General features: G+C 48.6%; 1 protein-coding gene across 3 annotated transcripts in view; it reads left to right on the forward strand.

Moving 5' to 3' along the window:
• The first annotated feature begins 2,342 nt into the window (after positions 1–2,342).
• The window catches only part of CPXM2 (carboxypeptidase X, M14 family member 2), a 133,616-nt gene continuing 112,112 nt past the window's right edge, over positions 2,343–23,846 (forward strand). Inside the window, exons 1-2 of one of the 3 annotated variants that reach the window (XM_014867238.3) lie at positions 2,344–2,803; positions 12,718–12,816. In XM_014867238.3, coding sequence (XP_014722724.1) covers positions 2,488–2,803; positions 12,718–12,816 — 415 coding nt within the window. In that variant the 5' untranslated portion in view covers positions 2,344–2,487. Of the gene's footprint in view, positions 2,804–12,717; positions 12,817–23,846 lie in introns of all 3 variants that reach the window. The other 2 variants (XM_014867239.3, XM_070481438.1) reach the window with 2 other exon arrangements.

A 23,846-nucleotide genomic window follows, 5' to 3' on the forward strand; every position in this document is an offset into this window, starting at 1 on the left:
CAAGATTCATCCTGCCGGACTTCAACAACAGGATAAAGGCAGAAGTGCAGGGTTTAGTCCTGACTGTCACTAGTTTGCTCTGTGTCCTTGGGTGAGTCTGGGCCTCAGGCTCCTCCTCTGTAAAATGGGAGGGAGAGAGTTAGTCTCAAGTTTTAACTGTGCTGGAATCACCTGAGGAGTTTTTCCGAGGTGCCAGCGCTCAATCCCACCCTTGGGAGATTCCATAGGTCTGGGGTGGGCCTGGGCGTCTGCAAGGTTAGCAAGCTCTAGAGTCTCCGCTGGAGGTGGTGCAGGGGGCAACCCTCTCTGAATGGTCTCTGAGGCCCTTTCTGTCCAGGATTCCGGGTGATCCTCCTACCTGTGCTTCATACAGCTAGCTGGAACTTCTGGGTGTGTCGCCTGCTGCTCTGTTGCCCCTGAAGCCCTGCCTGACTTGTTTTGTTGTTGGGAGTGCCTGGCTGCAGATAAGAGAGCCCATGTGAGTGGGCCCTGGGGATATGTGATGGAGGAGGGTGGGCAAGGATCCAGAGGGGGCCATGGGCCAGCCTGGCCCAGGGCTTGGAGACTGGTGGGAGGGGAAGGGGGCCCCCTCCTCTCTTACTCTGGAGACCTGTGTGGGCTCTGGGTTCCAAAATGTCCTGAGGGGGTTGATAGCTGAGTCCAAGGCCTCCTGGCCCTTGGAGATATGGCAGGGTCTCCTCAGCCTGCAGCCTCCTCCTCTCACTCTGACCATTCTGCTTTGGCTTGCAGCCCCTTTGGCTTGCAGCATAGGAGGCCTGAAGACCTGCCTTAAGGGATGGCCTGCTTTGGCAGCCTGTGTGGGGAAAATGAAAGAAAACAAGGTGACAAATGGGGGAAGCGAGAGGAGGAGGATAGCAGCTGTCTTGGCCCACGCCCTGCCCGCTGTGGGTTCAGAAGTGCGACTCCAGGCGACTGGGGAGGCCTTGCCCGGGTGCCCAGATTCAGCTCAGTGTCATCTAGGAATGGCAGAGTCCAAAGGGACTGGAAAGGTGATAGCCCAACCCAGGGATGAGGGTCAGTCTGTCTCTGTGGTAGACAGAATGGCCCCCTAGCGACATCCCTACCTGACTCCTGTGAATAAATTAGGTTAGATGGCAAAAAGGGCTTTGCAAGTATGAATAAGGTTACCGCCTTAAGAGAAGGAGATTGTCCTGGATTAGCTGGGTGGGCCCATCTAATCACAGAAGCCCTTAAAAGTAGAGAACTTTCTCTAGCTGGAAGAATGAGAGATGTGCAGAAGAAGTCAGAGCTCTGAAGCCGCAGGAGGGACTCAGTGTGCTAGTACTGCCTCTGAGATGGAGGGCCCACAGGCAAGGACCAGAGAGGGGCCTCTAGGAACTCCCATGGAAAGCTTGGGAAGGAATGCAGGAGTAAAGACCGGCCTTGGCAGCCAGCCAGCCAGTAACCGGGACCTCAGTGCTCCCGCTGGAGGGACTGAACTCAGCCAACAGCCTGTGGGAGCCTGGAAGCAGGTTCTTCCCCAGGGGCTCCACTAGGAACGCAGGCTGCTGGGGCCTTGATTCTCGCCTGGTGACACCTGCTCAGACTTCCAACCCGCAGAGCCGTAAGATAAATACATGTTGTTTAAAACACTACCTTTGTGGGAATTTGTTGCAGCAGCAATAGAAAACCAGTGCAGTCCTGTGTCCCCAACATCCCAGCCTGAAGGACCAACACAAAGTCGTCGAAGGTCGAAGGTACTTTCTCAAAAGATAGTGAGCTCCCTGCCCACCTGACCGCAGGGCCCTCTGGACAGGAGTCTGCTCTTTGGATGAACCAAATGTCCCCTGTGCCTCCCAGGATGGCAGCCCTTGGGAAAACTCCACTTTCTCTCCCCGTCCGACAGTGTCATGGGCTGGGAGGCGAGCAGGGGTCCTTCAGGATCACTAGGTCCTGCCCGCACGGCAACTTTACTCCTGGCAACCCTGGGGACCTGGGGCCTTGGGAATTCCTCGCTCAGTTCCTGAAATAGGATCATGATCAAGTTGGGAGAAAGGTTGTATGGCTAGTAGGGAACGCAGGTCAATTTTCTCCAACCTGTAAAAGGCCTGAGCTTCATTCTAGATGGACACTCCTTTGAGTTCCCGGGAAGCAGGGGCCCAGCAGTGACTTCACTGGCCGGCTTCGGGGGTGCGAGGAAGGGAGGAGGGTTGGAGGCAGTTGATGGGATGGAAGGGGCCTCAAACACCTGCCTCCAAGGGCCGGCCGCCGCGGGGTTGGCAGGGAAAGGGAGAGGAGAAGGAAAGGCGGGGCCGGCCCCCCTACGCCCGCCCCGCGCCTCGGCGCGCCCCTGCCCGCCCCGGCCCGGCCCAGCCCAGCCCAGCCCAGCCCAGCCCCGCGGGCCGGTCACACGCGCAGCCGGCCGGCCGCCTCCCGCGCCCCTGCCCCGCGCCGCTGTCCGCGCCCGCCGCCCGCCCGGCGCTCCCGGCGACCGTGACCCTGCCCAGGGCGCGGGGCGGAGCGGGCATGGCCCGCCGGGGGGCCGCCGCGCTGGCCCTGGCCCTGGCCCTCGCCCTCCTGGCGGTGGCCCTGGCCGGGGTCGGGGCCCGCGGCGCAGCCCTCGAGGACCCCGACTACTCCGTGCAGGAGATCTGGAGCCGGGAGCCCTACCACGCGCGCCCGAACCCCGAGCCCGAGCCGGAGCCCTTCTCGCCGCCGCTGCCCGCGGGGGACGGGGAGGAGGAGCGGCAGCCGCGCCCGTCCCAGCACAGGCCGCCCAAGAAGGCGAGCAAGCCCAAGAAAGCGCCCAAGAAGAAGTTGGCTCCGGAGACCTCTCCCCCAGGTAAGTAACTTTCTGCGCGGGGCGGCCCGAGGGGGCGCCCGTGGCCGCGTCTCTCCCAGCGGTGGCCGCTGGGTCTGAGGGGACAGCTGGCTTCCCTTTCCGTGTGTCTGGGATGAGAGAGCCCCCGAGCCTGCCCATCTCTGGCCCCCCGCCTCCCTGGAGACTGCTGTGCGCGTCCCACTGATCCCTCGGGGCTTCCCGGAACCTAAAGGTGACCAGCATTCCCTCCCAGGTGGAGAGAGAGCTGTGCAGCTGCCAAGTTGCCTGGGGAGCTGGTCCCTCCTGCTCCAAGTTTGAGATTTACTGGGCAAAGGATCTTTCTGCCGGCCACTTCTTCCTTCTCTGCCTACTTTTCCAATCTTCGTACGGGGCGTTTTCCCGAGAATGAATTTCCGATTTGGCCATGTGGACGGCCGGTCTGTTTTGGCACAATGGCCTTCTGGGGAAAGCTCCACAGGGGCCCTTACCCAGCCCGTGTCCCTCTCAGCTCCCTCCCTCCCACTTTCTATGGGTCCCTTGAGTCCTCTGCCCACTTGGGACAGGGTGGCACAGCCTCGGGCTACAGGCAGGCTCTGGTGTCGGTGGAGCTGGCCAGGTGCAGGCTGCGGGGGAAGGCCAGCAGCACCAGGCCGCCTGGGGCGTGGTGTCATCCGTCCATCTCTCACACGCTTCTTGAATCCATCCCCAGTGTCTGCCAGTCCCGTCTTGGGGAAATGACTTCCATTCGGTTTGTTACACTCCTTTGAAGGGGGACTTTCTCTTAATTGTTGGGAGTGTTCTTTGCTCAAGTTGCAGAGGGCGGTGGTCCTAGTATTTCAAGGTTGAGAAGTGTGCAGGATTGTGGCCAAAGTCTCTGAAAGGAGACTGAAAGCAGATCCGTGCTGGTGGCCCCATTGGGCAGCTGCTGGCGTGGAAGGAATCGCCTTGGTTTGGTTAAACTGTTCATGGCAGTCAGCAGCGAGCAGTGGGAGAGGGGTGCAGATGGGGACACAACTCTTGAATGTGTGGACCCATCCCAGCAGCCCCTTTGCACATATGTGGGGGTGGTCCTGTTGTATTTGAGTTTGGGCAACTCTGTAAATTGGCAGGCAATTCCATGAGTTGTGTAACCCTGAACAGAAGCTTCCAGAATCTCACATATTTTCTGGGGAATTATGGGAATTAAGATTTGTAAAAGTCACAGTGGATTAACAACAGGAGTAGGAGTGGGAAGAGACAGTTATTTGTAGAACCTTGTGACTGTTTGTGAGCTTCATGTACAGCTTTTTTAATTCTCTCAGAGGCTTTAAGGGGCCGGTATTCTTGTGATTTTCCAGATGAGGAACTTGAGGCTCTGACGGTTTAAGCAACCTGCTCAGTATCACTCGCTGGCTTGGAGGTTTGACAGTACTCCTTTGCTTTTTAACTCAAGGCCTTTTTTGTTTGGTAGTTTGAATGAAATTTGCACGTTTTTGTTTTTTAGTATCTGCTATGTGTTTAGTGCAGCACTGGGCATGGTGGGGTGGGGTGGGAGACATGTATGTTGGGTTCTGGTATTTACTGGGCAGATCCTGGGGACGACGTGAAAGGGGCCCCAGATTGAGAGTTTGAAGACCACACTTCACATCCAGGTCTGGGGCTCAGCACCCAGCTTCCTGGACCTCAGCCTCTTCATCCGCACAGGAAGCCTGGCACCTGCTGCCTCATATCACTTTGCCGCTTGTCCTATAAGCTTTTCAACAGAAGCTCCAGTGTGCCCACTCATGGGTGTGCTAGCCCTTCTGTGAACTGTTCATTCATCCTGCAGTTTGTTACCAAGAACCCGCTCAACCCCAGGTGCTGGGTGAGGTCCTGGGAGTGGAGAGAGCAAGACAGCCCCACTCCCACCCTCGGGGAGTGCACAGAAGTTGGGGGACTGGAGAATGTCACTGCAGGTGTACTGAGGGCTGGGTCGCTGATCCCCAAACTGAAAACAGGTCCTTGGAAATTCCAGAGACTCATCTTCAAGGCCTTCCAGAGGAATTCCTCCAGGCCTGCCACATTTCTAATGAATTCTTGGGGCTTTTTAGAGCACCCTGAACTATAACAAGCTAAGTGTGACTTTCATCACATACTTTCAACTCCTGTCCTTTTTTTTTTTTTGGCACTTGGCCAGTGGAACCCTCCATGCTGGATCCCAGGTCTGGGAGATTGGTTTAAGAATGACCTTGATTAGGGGAGTCAATCAATGATAGTTTTAGACTGTATTAAGAGAAAATTATTTTTTCCCGCTTTAAGTGGTGGCCTGATATAGGTACTGCTCGTGATGTCATAAAAGCATTCATCTCTGCCTCGGACCATTTCGTGAGCAGGTTGTCATAATATCTTAGGAATGCATTTACAGAGGAAGGAACGTTGTGCCATGGTTGGAGTGTTTAAGGTGAACTTCTGGACTTGGCTTCACCGACCGTGGGGATGGTACGTGAGGCAGGAGTGAGGGGTTAGAGATGAATAAGAATGTAAAAGCATACATAATAGCTTAAAAATCTATCATCTGCTTTGTCTTTGCAGATGATAAAGTGTTTTCCAGGTAGCCTTGGGTAGAGGTTGGGCTCAAGGGAAGATGGAAGGCAAATGGTCTGTGTGTCAGGCTCCAGGAGGGAGTCTCGTCTTAATTTCATAGGAAGATTTGTTTAAGGAGCCAAGGGCACTGGGGACTTGATGTTGGTGTGAGTTTGGCTTTGACCCTTGCCTGTTCTTTCACGCTGCCACAGAAATGTGCCATGGACGTCCTGTGCTGACATTTTCCGGGAATGGCTTGGCCAGCTGAATCCTTTGGTTAATTGAGAGCATTGCATTTTTCCATAAGTGGCTGACAGATTCCCAGAGAAGGAGAGCCCTGATATACTGAATAGAGTGGGATTAAAAAAAAAATTGTTTTTTAAGTTTTTATTTTAAAATAATTATAGACTCACAGGAAATGGCAAAAATAGTACAGTGAGGTCCTGTGTACCCTTTGCCCAGCTTCCCCCAATGATAGCATCTTTTAGGACTATATATAGGATTTCTCAACCTTGGCAGTATTGACATTTTGGGCCAATTGTGTTTGTGTGTGTGAGGGGGCTGTCCCGTGCTGTGTAGGATGCTTAGCAGCATCCCTAGCCTTGACCTACTACATGCCAGTAGCACCCTCCCTCCAGTTGCAATAACGAAAAATGTCTAGACATTGCCAAATGTCCCCAGTGGGTTGAGAATCACTTCTATATACAATATCAAAACCAGGAAATTGTTATTGGTACAATACTATTAACTAGATTGCATACCTCATATCTCACCAGTTTTTACATGCACTCGTGGGGGTGTGTGTAGTTCTCTGCAATTTCATTACATGTACAGATTCATGGAACCACCACCACCATCAGGATACAGAACTGTGGAATCCTTTCCTGAGGTTGAGTAGGACTCCATATTATACAGTTTCTGAGGTCCTTATTGTGAAAATCAGTTAATCCCCAAATTTTAGTATTTGAAGGAAACTAAGTGGTCATTGTGTACAAATTCTTGTTCTACACAATCTCAAGAGTGGCCTGCCCAGTCTCTGCTCTCACACTGCCACTGATGGGTTCACCACCTCCCAAGACTGCCCGTTCACTGGATGATCAGCACTGATGGCTAGAATGTTGTTCCTCGTGGGGACCTGACAACGTGCTTCTCTCTAGTTCCACGTATTCAGCTGTTTCTAGCCAAATTCGGTAGCTCCTAAATCCTTGCAGTGGTAATGCTTTGGGATCCAGAGAGTGAGTCTGAGGTCTCCAGTTTTCATTATTCCAGGGTGATGAGTAAGATAAGGGACCACATTCTGCGCACAGCAGTGGAATTGGGGTGCACTTACTTTGCATGTCGTCTCCAAATGGATGACCTTGGTTTGTAGCCATCTCTTTTTAGAGAATAAAATGGAACAGAGAAGTAAACCATAGTTGTATATAACTCCCTTACTTGTTCCCTCCCAAGTGGCAGGAAGGAACAAACAAGTTAATAAACAAGACTCTAAGTGATTTAAGATTTTTTTCTTTCCCATCATTGTGCCTTGGTTAGAAATAGGTGAAGTCATGTCACCTTAACTTTTGGGTGCTGATTTGTTTATTTGTTGCTTTCTTCAAGGACTGGCGAGAATGCGCCACCATTTGAATATGTGCACGCCTGCATCATGTCCACGGTCCCGGTCCACAGTCCTGAGCTCGTGGAATTTGCAGAGTGGGCAGCAAGCCACGTTTGTTTGTATGTCTGTGCCCAGAATCCGCGAGTTTGCATTTTGTACTGTGTTGTGCTCCAGCCATGGTGGGGTAGGGGGTGGGAGTGACCAAGAGTTGTTATTTGAGCATATTTGGTTGTAAACAAAGACCTTTCTGTTGTGTGCGCTGCAAGCCAGTTGCTGGAAAGAGCTTCACTTTTAAGCTTTGCCTCCTCTCTCTTTGGGGCATCTTGCTGTGTTTGGCCTTTAGGTGGAAACATCTTCTCTTGGGCAAAGCTGGAGCGTGAGGATTGGGAGGATGTGTTTGTAAATATGTCAATATGTATTTTAAGAGTAATCCCAATGCTCTCAGCTAAACAAATAACAAGAAATCTTTATATCGTGATGTCATGTGCTTGCTTGAAGAGTTAAATTCAAAGTGTTTTGTCCAGATAAACTCCTTACAAAATTCCGAGGGAAAGGAACTTTTATAAAAAAGGTCGTTTCATGTACATCAGCAAGCAGCTTTCTAAGACACCACCTCTCTTTCCAAAATGCTTTCCAAAGTCAACTGTTCATGCTGGCAAATCCCCCCGCCTGTGCCCATGGTTCCAGAACCCAGGGTTTGTGCCTGGATAATGAACGGGGAAAACTCCCATGTTTGGGGAAGTGGGATTGGATGCTGTGGTTCTTCGAAATAGCCATCATGTCTCCATGTGTTTCAAGTCTCTTTGGCTGCCAGATCTCATGGTGGATGGTGACTTCACTGCTGGGACAATGGCCACCTGGTCCATGGTCCCTTGAGTTTTGAGGTGAGGTCTCCAATGGATGTCCCTGGGGGATCAGGGAGCCTGAGGTCTCAGGTTTGGTGACTCCAGCAATGGCTGTGCCCTCTATGGCCTTCTCAGGTCCCTGCCACCATAGCTGGTGCTCTGGGATCATGAAGCCCATGAAATTGGGGTGTCTTTGGATGGCAACTGGGAAGGGCTTATGTTCCTAACTGGCTGGCAGCCAGTTGGCTACTTGTCCAGGCATCATACGATGGTTGGAGGGGAACGAAACACCTTCAAATGTTAATTTAAGGCTCTGCTGTCACAGATTGTCATGGTATACTCGATCTGTGCTAGGCACATGTAGGTGTTTGGCAAAGTTTGTTCAGGACTCAGAGAGAGCTGGGATCAGAATCTGGCTGTCCCTCTCATGGGTACATGTGACTTCTCCAAGCCTCGGACTCCTCTCTGTGACACGGGAATAGTAATAAGCCACGCTTCCTGAGGGGGTGTGAGGTTGGGTGGGTCAGCGGGCGGCCTCTCAGCCTTCGGAGGGATGGGTCAGAGGCACCTTCCACCCGGTTCCCCAGAGTCCCCAGCAGGCTGAGTCCCAGTGGGTCCTGCTCAACAGTGCAATCTGGGTGATTGGCGTCTTTCTCCCTCCACGTCTTCACCTATGCTTCATGAAGTCTCCTCCTGGATACACTCCTGCACCAGGACCTGGTCTCAGGCTTTTTCTAGGTGGAACCCAGACTGAGACAGGCAGGTATCACGGTGCCCTGCACATGCCCCTGCTGCTGTTCTGAGCCCCTTATTTGGTTGTAAGTCAGGAAGGTGGCCGTTGCTGCACAGAGGCTGGGAGTGGCTGTCCCTCATGCCCTAGGGACCCTGATGGAGATCAAGTCTTCTGCACAAAAGGCTGGCCCAGAGGAGGGCAGAGACTGATAAGAGAAGACAAAGCAGAGACGGGGGGAGGGGAGGGGTTTGATCGATTGGTTGGTTGGTTGATTGATTTGGTCTAGCCCTCGTAAAAGGTACTTAGGAAATTGTATTGGTGCCCGTTTCTCCACCCCAGACCCTCCAGGTTGCTGGTTAGTGGAAGCTGACACCTCATTCAACCGCTCAGCCTGCCTTTCAGAACTCACCTGAGCCCTGGGAAGCCTGTGTCCACTAGGAGCTTGGCTGTTGCAGGGCGCAGGCTGTTCCCTCCCTACGCCAGGGCCCTCTCCCCACTAACACCCACTGGAGCACTTGTAGCCACTTTTGTTTAGGATTGTCACGTCACCTGCAGAGTCCTCCTGGCTCTCATGTGCCAGAGGTCTCTGCAGATGTGCATGTGTTGTGGTGTTTAAAAAGCTGTAATTACCATCTGTCCCGATGCCACAAGGCTGCATTTCTGGGGAGCCCCCAAGAGCCCCCTGTGCATTTGGGGGAGACCTTCCTCCTCATGTGGGCTCCTTAACAGGAGGCAAGCAAGGAGCTTAGAGCCCTGGCTGAAGGATTCAAGAGAGAGAGAGAGAGAGCGCAGATGGTTGGGCTGGAATTTCCTGGGGAAAATGCAAATATGCAGCAAAGAATTCTTCAGTTTCTGGGGGGTTGCTACTGTAAGCTCCTTGTACAGAGAGGGGAAAAAATAGTTTCCTATCAACCAAGAAGCATTCTATTTATCACCATAGACCAGAATAGAACATGTGGCCTGCACTGGCAGTTCGGTTTGCTACTTTTAAGGAATTCAGTTTTGTCGTGAAGCCCAGATGGAGATGTTGATTTGATTCTGGCTCCTTCTCTGTGCACCATTTCCACTCTACTCTCTTCTTTCATCTGTACAGGCCATCTGTTGCCTTCTTGCTGCAGAGAAGAGGGGGCTGGGAAAGGCTGAGACGTGCGGTCAGTCTCCTGCTCTGCCTCCTCCTGGCTGTGTCAGTGACCTTGGGTGGGTCTCTTTTCCCCTCGGAGCCTCAGTATCCCCATCTGTAACATAGTGTTCATAGTAAGCTTCCTGCCCTCGATGGGTGCTTGGCCAAGATCGAACGTTATAATCTGTGGAAATGCCTTGTCAATTATGAATCACACTCCACATGTTGGCTGTTACTCTTCCAGCAGCTGGAGTGGGGCTTTGTGACGTGTGGGGGCTTGATAATAATATTAATGATGAAAAGATGGATGCTGTCTTTTATTCAGTGGTTCCTGAGGTCAGGCACTGCCCTGAGCACTTGACATATATTATGTATTGTTTATTTCCTCCCCCTAAATTCCATCGAGGCAGGTGCCGAGTCTTCTCGTGGTACTGCAGAGGGAACGGAGCGTGGAGAGGTGGAGTGGATCACACGAGGTCCCGCCGTGGTCAGTGCGGTGGCAGAACCTGGACCAGCTCCATGGACCTGTGTGGAACCAGGAACCACCGCTTCCTCCCCAGAGAAGGTGGCAGGGCCCTGCCTGTTGTCTCTGCTCCTTTGTCACTGCCTTTGGAGATTCTGTCCCCCACATGTTGGTCCCCCTGGGGAATTAAACTCTTAGAGGTGGTAACATGTGTGCCCCTTCTCCAGGCCTTTACTGGATTCCCGGAGCTGAGCGGGGACACTGGTATCATGGGCGTGGATCGGCCACATGGCGCTGAGGCTGAGGGCGTCAGTGGGCCAGACTCTTGGACTCTTACTCCTTGTCGATGGAGCTCCTGAGAGGTTGTCCTGGCAGAGAGAAAGCTTGCAACGAATGCCGACTTTCGAGGAGGGATGGGATGGAACATTTGTTCCCAGAACTTTGGCTTTTTCCTCGCATATTTTGTAGAGCTTTTTTTTCCTTAACATCTTATCTTTCTGCCAAATCAGAGTCTGCCTTCTCAAAAGTTATGGCACCATATTTTCGAACAATCGAGCTCTTCCCAGACCTTCGTCAGGCTCTTTCAGAAGAGGCTGTTTTTGGAGGTCTGCTGGCCCTGACCTTCCTACCCACAGCAGTGGGAGAGATGCCAAGGTGACATCAGGCTGATGTCAGACACACCCAGGTCCTCTGGGTCAACCTTTCTCCTCCAACTTTTCTGAACATTTTGGTTTAGTGACTTCCTTGACCTGAAGCGGACACTTAATTTTGTGACTTTTCAGCTTACGTGAAAAATGAAAGACACCTCCTGTGGGCATCACCCAAGACTGTGATGGAGAGAGGATTGCCCTTGGCTGGGCCAAGGGCACCCCTGGAATTTTTGGAAGATTTAAGGTTTGCTTGATAAACAGCCTTTTTTTGGTGATTATAAAACATTCTGAAATGATTTCATTAATTGGCACTATCCACTAGATGTTTTTGGTATTTCAGCTTGCTTTATAAAGTCCAAACTAAGCATCTTTCTCCACAGACCTGCCCGTCCTCTTGTTTTTGTCTGTTTGGTCATTCATTCATTCATTCATTCATTCATTCGTCACAGTCTGTTATGTACCAGATTCTGGAGAGAGAGCAGTGAGCATAGCCAGTTGCAGTTCCTGACCCCATGAATAGATCAACATGTGTTACACATGTGTGATAATGCTGCACAGGACAGGTGTGTGTGGCACCTGAGTGGAGGCTGCTGGTGCCTACCCAGGACCTCTTTTCCCTCAGGGGCTCCCATCCCCCAGCTACTGGGTGTTGGCTATGACTGCTCACAGCTTCTCTGGAAGCCTTGCCCTTGGAAGGCTCCATCTCCTCCTACCCACTTGATCAGTCTGTAGCCAGAGGCTAACCTGTAGTAGAAAAGGTGACCCCTTGTCTCAAGGTGGGGACAACACTGTGTGCAGTTCCTACTCCAGTGCTCCCCATGGGATCCCGCTGAGTCAGACTCTGATTGGGAACACAGCCTAGCTTAGCTCCTTCCTCTCCCCATCCTACTTCTTCCCTCCCTTTCTCCTTTTCCCCTCCCTCAATACATCATGTGTACTGAACCCCTGCATCAGGCTCTGCATGGAGGCAACTTTCCTAAAGACAGGTGTTATCAGAACTCATCAAAGGAGGCACTGATTTATGTAAGGAGTTGAGGAAGGCCATCTCAAGGAGGGGATGGCAGAGCTAAGATTTGGGGGATCAGTAGGAGTTAATTAGATGGAGACTGAATGGAAGGGTGCTCCAGGAGAAGGAACAACACATGCCAAGTTCTAGTGGGGAGAAAACGTGAACTGAAGGCTGAAAGGAGGCCAGTGTTTCTAGAGCAGAGGGGGAGGGAGCACAGTGTGAGAGAAAACTGCGGGGGGCGGGTCAGTGGGGCATGAGCAGGAGGCTTCCTAGGCTCTGATAAGAAGTCCCTCCAGGGGCTGGCCCCGTGGCCAAGTGGTTAAGTTCGCGCGCTCTGGTGCAGGCGGCCCAGTGTTTCATTGGTTCGAATCCTGGGCATGGACATGGCACTGCTCATCAAACCACGCTGAGGCAGCATCCCACATGCCACAACTAGAAGGACCCACAACGAAGAATGTACAACTATGTACTGGGGGGGCTTTGGGGAGAAAAAGGAAAACAAAAAATCTTAAAAAAAAAAAAAAAAAAAAGAAGTCCCTCCAATTGGTGGGAGCATCATCACCCAGCAGGTACCCAGCCAGGGCCTTGGAGAGAGTTAGGTGGGAGGAGCTCGGCGTGGTGGGAAATCTGTCTCTGGGGTCCAAAGTCCAGAGTGCCTGCTCCGTCTCATTGACAGACGTGGTGTCACTCTCTGGGCCCCAGTGAGGGTCAAAGGTACCGTCACAGGGCGTTTTGTAGTCCCGGAACGGTAAGGACCTGCCAGTATACATTGTTTTATTAGGGTGTTTCTTTCCCTGGCTATTCACAGTAACACGCTTCCTTCCCTTCAGCCATGAGCATCTGACAAGGACCGTCACTGGGGACCGGGGAGGCAGAGGGTGGAGATGGCTGCGTTGCAGGAGAAGATGGTCAAGTGCTCGCTGTCCTGGGGTGACTTGGACATACCTGGAAGTCAAAGCATTTCTCTCTCTTTTTAGGTAAAAATAGCAACAGAAAAGGCGTGAGAAGCAAGAGCTCTGAGAAGGCTGCCAGTGATGATCACAGCATCCCCGTGGCCCGTGATGATGTCAGAGAGGGTGAGTGAGGCCCTGCGGACAGCCTCCTGCCCTGGATCTGTCTGCCATCCGGGGAGGACACGGGCCCCCGGTGCAGCAGCCGGTTGCAGGTTCCCCAGCTTGGGCTGCCTGGGGCCTGCTGCCTCTTCTGCACCATCCGTATGGGGTGGAGCCATGCACAGACGCTCTCTCTCCCACGGTGCACAGTAACGCACAGCCACACTTTCCTGCCTGGCTCTGCGAAAGTCCTTTCTGAGTGTCCCGGAGCTCTTGGCTCCCTTCCCTGCCCTTCCCCCTCCTCCCCGAAGGCATCATTTCCTTTTTTGTAGTGCCACATAGCTGCCCTCAGCCTTGGGCGTGCATTTCTTAGCTCCCAACTGAACCAGGGGCCTCTGGGGTCAGAGATGAAGTCTTCTACTTCCGAAGCCTGAGATGCTAGGCCTGGCGTCTTACTGTCCTGTAAGAATAGTGGTCCTTCAATAACTTGCCTTTGGATGGTTGAAGCCGTTAGCTCTAGACTCATGGGCGGACTCTGGCCCACTAGCTGTAGCTATTGGCTGTTACTAACTATTACCATTATTATTATTGTATCTCTATTACTCTAAACTATGGTATTTAGGATCACATTTCTGCTAATGTTAGTAATGTCACCATTTATTAAGCACTTAAGTTTCAGTGTTTGCCAGGCACTGGACTTCATATTTGACGTCTCCCGATGCCCTTCTGAGTATTGTGGGTATTATTATGATTATTATTACCGGTAAGGAAAATGAGACTCGGTATCATAGGTCATTTGTCTATGGTTATACAGTTTGTAAGTGGCAAAACAGGGATTCGAGCCCAAGATTTTCTGATTCTAGATTTTCTGTTTAGCAGTACAGCTGCTTAAAATCAACAGAATGTTTCACAAATCTGCATTTACAGAGGCAGGATCCGTTTCAGCTGCCATGTGAGCCCGTAAACCGTGTAACAGAGTTGATTGTCACAAAGGGCGTCACATGTTCCCTTAGGCATGGTGTAATGATTTGGGCTGTGTTTCTAATCAAGAATTCACCATCAAAGAAATCGTAGATATGACTAACAGTGCATCCTAAAATAAAAACAGCCGTCCAACAGCAATGACTTTCTGCGATCACTTAACAAAGGAGAATTGCATTCCATTTTCGCTGCACTGTAATTTCATGTCCTGGACCCGTTGCCATCAGGAGGACCCTGCGTATCGGGTGGGTGATCTGAGGACACAGTGCGACGCTGGGGCTGTGTTTCTGCCGGGTACCCCTGATAGTGTGGTCCTTTGGGGTTTTGACTAAATGGGTGGTCATGACACTCCCCGCTGTGGATGGGCCTTGGCCATGACTTTTTGTCCCCTTGCTCCAGCAGGCTGATAAAACCCCTGCTGTTCCTTCGGGATGGCAAATGCCAGCAGGCTAAAGCGGCTTCGATTGCTGGCCTCACCTCCCTGGGTTCTTGCTGCCGTCAGATCTGGCCTGGGAGTTCTTCACTTCTTGCAAATTCTTAAGTGCTTTGAAACATATTTAAAAAAATATTTTGTCCAGATTTTTTTAGTAGGTTCAGCACAAGGGGTGGTTTGAATTATATTAGTTCTTCATTACCAGAATTGGAAGTTATTAAAATTTTGGAGGATATTTTCAGAAAGAGTTTTCAAGCGCCGTTTCCACGCACACACGCGTGTACACGCATGCACACACATGCACAGTGAAGTCTGAACTTGCCTCCTTTCTGCCACATGTACACTCCCCCCACCCCATGCTGGCCCCTGACCTTGGCCTTGGGGCTCTGTCTGAACAGCTTGGGATGGCTGATCTCAAAAGCAGCCGTTATGGCTCTGAGTCCCTGAGCATCCTAGACGTGGTTCTGGTCTGTGACACTTCTTTACGTTGCTCTTCTGTTAAAATACAGTTGAAGAGTTGAGGGCGACGACCTTGGAGGGCAGAGAAGCTGTGGGGGCCCCTGATGTGCAAATGCAAGAGGGAGAGAGGTGATGAAGGGAGGTGCTGTGCCTGAGGTGGTGGCATCGCAGTTAGGAACACAGGCCTGTGGGGTAGTGCTGGGCAGAACGGGGCCTCCGATGTGCAGCTGGGCATGCTCAGGACCCTGCGTCCATCCTCCTCTCAGCATCTCCTCAGGTCGCACTAAGGGGCCTTGCTGGAGATGTGGCAGAATGGAGTCAGGGTGGCAGGTGGAACAGATGTCACCTACATCATGCACAAGGTGGCAGGTGGAGCAGATGTCACCTGCGTCGTGTGCAAGGTGGCAGGTGGAACAGATGTCACGTACATCGTGTGCAAGGTGGCAGGTGGAGCAGATGTCACCTGCATCATGTGCAAGGTGGCAGGTGGAACAGATGTCACCTACATCATGCGCAAGGTGGCAGGTGGAACAGATGTCACCTGCATCGTTTTCCAGGTGGTGAGCAGTACAGATATTAACCACAACCAATTACATGAGTGGATGGCATCAAAGGGCTTGTATCAGATGTGGACTTCACCCTGGGGAACTTCCCCTCTGAGGGAGAGAGTATGTCCATGGCTGTCACTATGACTAAGGAGCAGCGTCAGCTGTGGCAAATACCCCACTTCATCTTGGATGTTGTTCCATAACAGTATCTGCGTTTGGTTGAGTTATTGGTCTGGTTCTTCATCATTCCCCATCTCCACCCCCTTTGCTGTGTGACTTTTCAGTTCCTGTCACAAAAGGTGAAAACCACTTGACTTTGGGCTGGTCCTTGTGCCTTGTTGAAGCCAATAGACTGAGGTGGAGTGACAGGTGCCAGTTGTGAGTGGAGGCTAAAGAGGCTTTGCTTGTGTCCATTTGCTTCTTGCCCCTCTGGCATCTCCACAAAAAGAATGGACGAGCCTAGGCCACTGCTCCTGGGGGCCGAGAGATGAGTGGAACAGGTATGGGCCCAACCTGCAGCCTAGAGCCTGCCGGTGAGCCCAGCTCATCTGTAGATGCCTAAGAAGTGAATGCTTCTTGTGTGCCACTAAGAGTTTGTGAGTGGTTGTTACACAGCAGTAGCTGACTAATACAGTGAAGATAAGGAAGATCCTCATTTTTTTAAAAGATTCCATGGCATTCCATTGAAGGGATGTTCCATAATTTATTTAACCACCTAATGATGGACATATTTTGTTACTATAAACAATGTTGCAGTGAAATTACCATACACCCATGTCGTTTACCATGCCTTGGTTACAGAATAATTCCCTACTTAGCATTCAGAGCCCACTAGGATTTGACTCATTTCTGGCCTCTGCTCCCCTTTTTTTCCAGCCAGACAAGGGCTTGTCCCTATGCATGTCTTGTGCTGCAAGCCCAGCTCACGGATTTCCTCCATAGGGAACTGGACAGCATCTAAGTCGGTGATCAAGGGCACAGCGTTGGCGTCAGGCTCTGCTCTCACTGGCTGTGAGGCTCTGTGCAAAGTACTAACTTCTCTCTGACTCAGTTTCCTCCCCTGTGAGGTGGGGTAATGTTTCCTCTGCAGGGTTACTGTGGAGATGGAAGAGGGTTTGCAGAATAGCACACTCTGCACACAGTGAGCTGTCAGCAGACATTAGCTATGATTTTTATTTGCTATCTTGGGATTTTTTTTGTGTCTTAGTTGCAGGAGTTGGCAGACATTTTTGAAGGATCAGATTGTAAAAATTATATGCCAAGAAGCAAAGGATATTATGTAGGTTCTTAAATAACCATTTAAAGTGTAACCATTAGAAAAATATAAAAACCATTTTTATCTCATGGGCCGTAGGAACACAGGGGCTGGGCTGGATTTGGCCCTCACACGGGCTCTAGCTTGCCAGCTCCTGCTTTGGAACTTCAGGGTTTTGCAAATGCTGCCTCCAGGAAGCCTGCCCTGATCACCTCTCTTTCGATTTCCTCTACCTCTTCCTCATAGTCCTGGTCCCCTCCTCTCTCACATCACAGGGATTCCTATGCATGGCTCTTCTGCTCTGGGAGGCTGTGAGTACTTAAAAGTAGGATCCCTGTCTGGTTCTCAGGATATTCCCAGTATTGGCGGCAGCACTTGAAAAAAATGCCAAATTTTTTTATTGAGCACCTGCCTGCGCCAGAATGAGTGTTCTGGGGCGCAGAACGGGTGTTCCGTGTGTGTTCAAGTGGGTTCTCCATAACCCGGAACAGCAGGGCTGGCCCTCCACAGGAAGTGGTCTTTGGCTTCGGTTCTCCGAGCAAGATCTATGGGAAAGAAACATGACCTCCCGCCCACACGGGAGTAGGATGGTCTCCCCAAGTGATGCACTTTGGTGAATGGGTGCTCCTGGTGCTTCTCCCTCATGCCTGGGCTGGATGAGACTTGAGATCTGAGGCCTCACCCAGGTACCATGCTTGGGGGTTGAGGTGCCCAATGTGTGTGTGTGTTTTAAACGTGAGGACTGTCCATCATGTTGCAGACAGTTTGGTTTTCATCCAAGCCCTTGTTGTGAGCCTGTCCCCATTGTGGGGCAGCCAGGTGGTGCTCTGGGGCTCCTCTCTGGTCTTCCCCCAGACTTCTGGGGCAGCCGCTGAGGGCCGTGGAGTAGATCCCAGACTCCCGACCCTGGAGGAGGGGTGGCTGACGTGGTCTCGCTGCCGGGCAGACGCTGTGGTGAATGGTCACATCTGAATTTCAGACGCCTCTGGAATGAGAGGGGAGGCGAAGGGCCAGAGTAGGGAAAGGGCTACGCTGTCTAGGACAAACCTTGGTTAGGAAGCCTGAGAAATGTGGGCGCTGGACGACCAAGGGCTCCCCCACTCCGTGCTCTTTTCTCTATCTCAAACGTGCCTTCAGCAGTATTCTTTAGTCTTTAAAATGAAACATGCCTTTCTAGCCTTCCTTTACAATTTGGAGAGACTTACTTTGTCCCTCCAGTGGTTTTGTCACAGGGTCTTCACTGGGTTCCACTCGGGGTCCTGGGCTGGCTGCCTGCTGCAGCCGGCTGTAAACTGAGGGTGTTTATTAATATGCTGTGGGCCATGCGGCCAGCCTGGGGCCGCGGGCTTCACAGCCTTGGTCTGAAACCAGAGCCACTGTGGACTTGCCAGCAGAGAAATACCTGCCAGACGAGGGGTCAAGGGACAGAGCTCCGATGTGCTCTGTAGCGCCCGTGGGTGGCAATAAGATGCTCCGTTCATTTCTGTCACCCAGTTGACCCCAATGTGGTTCTGATTGACCAAGGTCTCACCAGTCCATCTGTGGAGGAGGAATTCCAGTGTTCCTCCTTTGAGCCCACGTGACGAGGGCCAACACGTGTGCTTCCCGTCACTCCTGGGGTTTTGTTCCGTGACTCTGCCTGTCTTTCCATCTTCCCAGCACTTCTGTGATGAGATCCTCTTTTGAAGTAGAAGTTGTTCTAAAAATAGATTTCTTTCCTGGTTTATTAAACATATTGACTATAAAAGTAGTGAATGCGCCTTGTTGAAAATTTGAAGATGTAGAAAAACAGAAAGAAGAAAATAAACTTAATCCACAGTCTTATCTTCCAGAGAAAACTACAGTCAACATTTTGGAGTCTCTCTCTCCAATCTTTTCTCTGTGTGTGTGTGTGTACAAGAACAAAATGACAGTTGTGTGAGTAGATCACACATACACCTTTTGCAAAATTGGACTAGTCCTATTTTTTAAACTTTTATTCTTATTTAATACGCTATTGTTATTGTCTTGTGTCATCAACTGTTCTTTCGCAGCACTCTATAAAATTGTTTCCTAGTTTGTGATGGAGTCACAGCTAATATTCACATTGCTTCCACTTCTCCCCTGGTTGTGAGCAGTTCGGCGCTGCATCCTCGTGTCTGTGTCTTTGCTCGCCTACTCCCTGAGCTTCTGTTTCCCAGATGAGGTACTGCACCAAGGGTGGTCACTGCTCTCTAGAAAGGGTTATACCGACTTGCGCTTTTACCAGCTTTTCTAGCTTTTTGTCCATGTTCTATTAGGATGTGTGTGTGTGTGCATGCATGCATGTGTGTTGATTTTTAAGAGCTCTTTATATATGAAGGACAGCTCTTTATATATGCAAGCTGTGTGACCTTGGGCATGTTGTTTAACCTCTTTGTGCCTCAATTTTCTCAAAAATAAATTGGGGATAATAATTGAACATACTCATAGGGTTGGGATGAGTATAAAATAACTTGCACAAAACACTTATAGCAGTGGCTGACACACAGTAAATGCTCCATAAAGGTCGGCTGTACCTTATTAGGTCCCATCGAATGAGCTTCCCATCAGTCATTCACTTGGACTCTTTCCATCCTTCCTAAAGGCCTGGAACATAGAATGATCTCTTCCTTGAAAGTCTCAAAGAACTAGAGCGTACGTTCATTTGAACTGGCACTTTCCATAAAAGAAAGTCTTTGATAATTCTTTACTTTCTTTCGTGGTTATTGATCTATCAGGTTTTCTATTCTTTTGAGTTAATTCTTTTTTTTTTTTTTGAAGATTGGCACCTGAGCTAACAACTGTTCCCAATCTTTTTTTTTTTTTTTTCCTGCTTTATCTCCCCAAATCTCCCTGGTACATAGTTGTATATGTTAGTTGCAGGTCCTTCTGGTTGTGGCATGTGGGATGCCGCCTCACTGTGGCCTGATGAGCAGTGCCATGTCCGCGCCCAGGATCCAAACAGGCGAAACCTTGGGCCACCGCAGCGGAGCATGTGGACTTAACCTCTTGGCCATGGGGCCAGCCCCCTTTTGAGTTAATTTTGATACATTTTATTTATTTACTTTTTTGGTGAGGAAGATTGACCCTGAGCTAACATCTGTGCCAATCTTCCTTTATTTTGTATGTGGGATGCTGCCACAGCATGGCTTCGTGAGTTGGGTGTAGGTCTGCAGCTGGGATCTGAACTTGCAAACCCCAGGCCACGGAAGCAGAGCATGCGAACCAAACCACTATGCTACCAGGCTGGCTCCAATAAATTTTATTTTTTAAGACATCGTCAGCCCATTGATGAATTTTCTTTTTGCTGTTTATTTATTGAAGAGCAGTTTTAGATTTAGATCAATGAAGGGAAAGTGCAGAGAGCTCCCATGTATCTCCCTTCCTCCTCTAAATTCCTGTTAGTGACATCTTTCATTAGTGTGGTCCATTTGTTACAACTGATAAGAATGTTGATGCATTCTTATTAACTAAAGTTCATGGTTGCATTAGTGTTTAGTTTTTTTGTTGTACATTCTATGAGTTTTGACAAATGTACAGTGACATGTATCTACCGTTACAGTATCATATAATATAATTTTGCTGCCCTAAAAACCCTCTGTGCTCCTCCTATTCATTCTTCCCTCCCTCCCCTGAACCTCTGGCCATCACTGATCTTTTTGCTGCCTCTGGAGTTTTGTATAAATGTCCTTTCCAAAATGTCATATAGTTGGGATCATACAGTATGTAGCCTTTTCAGACTGGGTTCTTTCTCCTAGCAATATTCATTTAAGCTTCCTCCATGTCTTTTCATGGCTTGGTAGCTCATTTTTTTTTATCACTGAATAATATTCCATTGTATGGCTGTACCACATACATTTGTTGATCTGTCCTCTCTTGAAGGACATCCTGGTTGCTTTTATGTTTTGACAATTAAGAATAAAGCTGCTAGAGGGGCCGGCCCCATGGCTGAGTGGTTAAGTTTGCGCACTCCACTTGGCGGCCCAGGGTTTCACCAGCCCAGGGTTTTGCCAGTTCGGATCCTGGGCGCGGACATGGCACAACTCATCAAGCCATGCTGAGCTGGCGTCCCACATGCCCCAACTAGAAGGACCTACAACTAGAATATACAACTATGTACCAGGGGGCTTTGGGGAGAAGAAAAAGAAAAAAAAGAACATTGGCAGCAGTTGTTAGCTCAGGTGCCAATCTTAAAAAAAAAAAAAAAAAGAATAAAACTGCTATAAATATTCACGTGCAGGTTTTTGTGTGGACAAAATTTTCAACTCATTTGGGTAAATACCAAAGAGCATGATTGCTGGGTCATATAGTAAGAGTATGTTTAAGGAGTTTTGTCTCTTTTATAGGTACCCCCACCAAAAAAAACCCCAAAACATTGGTGTTAGTCCTCTCTATTTCCTATTTGGTTTTCTGTCCTTTCAATATGCATTCTGAGAGCTTTACAGATTTGTTAGCACATCATTGACGTGATTTTCTGCAGTAATGTTTCTGCTCATACTGCTTCATGAAGGCTATTTCCTACTTTTATTGTGAAACAAAACATACATATAGAAAAAGTACATGAAACATATTGAACATATATTTATAAAGGCAACTCTGTTTAACCATCAGCTAGGTCAAGAAATAGAGCATTGTCAGTCTCCCCCGTCACATCTTTATCCTGTCACTGCTAGAGGTAACTTCTATCCCAAATTTGTTAATAATGTTTCTTTAGTTCAAATAATTTTACTATTTATGTTTATATTTCTAAGCAGTTATTTTGGCCTCTTTGAAATTTGGCCTGTTTTTGAAATTTATTTGGCTGAATCCTGTATGTATTCTGTCAGGTCTTGTATCTTTCTTTCACTGTTATACACTGTACTTGTTTAGTGCATTTGTTTTCCTTGCTGTATAGGATTCCATCGTAGGAATACACAACAATTTCTGTATCCATTCTAATGTTGATGGACGTTTGACTTGTTTCCAGTTTCTATCGTTTATGAAAAGTGCTGCCATGAGAATTCTTGTCCACACATCTTGGTGCCCGTGGGCATGAGTTTCTCCAGGTATAATACACTTAGGTACGCAAGGGCTGGGTTCAGTGTTCAACTCGACTGTTGAACAAATGCTCAGTTGTTTTCCTTTGGTGGCCTTGCCGTTCTAACTTCCCATCAGCATTGTGTGGGGCTCCATGGCTCCATGTCCTGAACATCTGTTGTATGATCAGACTTTACCGTTTTGCCAATCCCAGTGTATAATGGTAACTCATTGTGATGTAATTTGCATTTCCTAATTATTAATGATGTTGAGCATCTTTTCATATACATTTGAATATCTTATTTTGGGTGAAATTTCTGTTTAATTTTTTTCCTTAGAGATTTATTCATTCTGAGTATGAGTTTTGACTTTATAATGTTGGTAGGCAATATGCCCTCTGCTTTTGTGCCTTAGTTTTCATTCTTATAGGTTATTTTAATGAACAGAAGTTTTTAATTATATTGTAGTCAAATATATCAATCATTTTCTTTATGGTAGTTATGATTTGTGACTTGTTTAAGAAATACCTCTTAGTCCAAAATCGTAAAGATATTTTATGCTATCTTCAAAAGTTTGCCTTTTCCTTTTTTATTTTTCACACTTCAGTCTTCAAACACCTGGAATGGATTTTGGTTTTTTATCTATTTTTGATATGAGATTAGAGTTCAATTTTATTTTCTTCCTTATAATACCCGAATGGAATGATAATTGTTTCCCCCACTGTTTTGCTGTGCTAACACTATCTGGTGGATATCAAGAATCCATATGTGCACGACTTTGTTTTCAGACTTGCTTTTCTTTATCATTAATTCATTTATCTACCCATACATGAAATACTGCACTCTCTTAAGGACTATAGCTTTGTAACAAATCTTGAATATCTGGTAGAGCGAGACCTTCTTCTTCTTCAAAAGTTTTGGTTATTCTTGACTCGTTCACACGTGTGTGTGCAGGGGCATGTGCACACACACGTATTTACACCACTTAGTCACATTCTTCAAAAACTCTTGAATTTTGATTAGAATTGCATTGATTTCGTAAATAAATGTAGGGAGAATTAACATATTTATACATTGAGTCTTCTAATCCATGAACATGGTGTCTCTCCCGCCTTGTTATATCTTTTTAAAATATCTCTTAATAAATGGGTCTTGCAAATCTTTTAATAGATTGATTCTTAGAAAATTGCTGTTCTGTGATGTTTCTAGTTTCTGTTTTCTGTCTGTTGCTGGTATACAGGAGTACAGTTGATTTTTGTATGTTGATTTTATATCTGGCAACTTTGCTAAACTCTTATTAATAATAATTATTTATACGTTAACTTGGAATTGGGTATAAAATCACAATATATGCTAAATAATGACAATTTTGTTTTTTCCTTTCCATTTCTTATACCTCATTATTTTATTTATCTTTCTTCACTGTATTGGCAAAGATCCCAGTTCAAAAATAGTAGATCTTTCCTTGTAGGTTTTAATTCTGCCTTTGGACTTTTAGTTTTCTTGATATTTGGCCTTACTTTAAATATTTTTCTATCCTATATATGATATTTACTTCAGAATACCTTTTTTTTTTTTTTTTTTGGTGAGGAAGATTGGCCCTGAGCTAACATCTGTGCCAGTCTTCCTTCATTTTGTATGTGGGATGCCTGCCTCAGCATGGTTTGATGAGCAGTGCATAGGTCTGCATCTGGGCTCCAAACCCACGAACCCTGGGCCACTGAAGCAGAGCACGTAAATTTAACTACCACGCTACTGGGCCAGCCCCTCAGCATATCTTTTTTATGGCAGGTAGAGGCCATGTCTCTTACACTGTCCTTAGGATGAACAATTTCTGGGAAAATATTTTTTCCTGGCTATTCCATCAAAGTGCTTTCAAAGGTACATTATTTCTCCAAGTCTTTTGGATGAGGTTCCTCTTTTCACGTTCTTTTTGTGGAATTTTTGTTCCTCACAGACTATACATTAGTGTTTGTTCTTTACTCATCTTCAAATGAGGCAACATCCAGTCCGATTTCCCCATTAGGGGACAGACTGAGCCCTTCTTCAGATCTACAGAAGTTGACCCAGTCAACACGCGCAACCCCCAGCACAGTTCCCGGTTTCCAGCAGCCTTTTATCGTTCGCATATTTTTGCTTTTCTGAGGTGCCAACTTCTTCCCTTGCCGCTGGTTCTTAGACACTCTGGTCTGACGGGGTACCCGGGACACATATGCTGTCATCAGTGTTCTTGTCTTTGCCCCATGCTGTCATACTATGTGACACTTTGCCCTCCCTCTACTTCCTGTCCAGTTGTTTTTTGAGAGTTTCAGATCCAAACAGTTGTGGAAAGTTGACTGGAGGAGAGATGAGCACCTGGCTAC

Source organism: Equus asinus, chromosome 2, assembly GCF_041296235.1.
Source record: "Equus asinus isolate D_3611 breed Donkey chromosome 2, EquAss-T2T_v2, whole genome shotgun sequence".
NCBI lineage: Eukaryota > Metazoa > Chordata > Mammalia > Perissodactyla > Equidae > Equus > Equus asinus.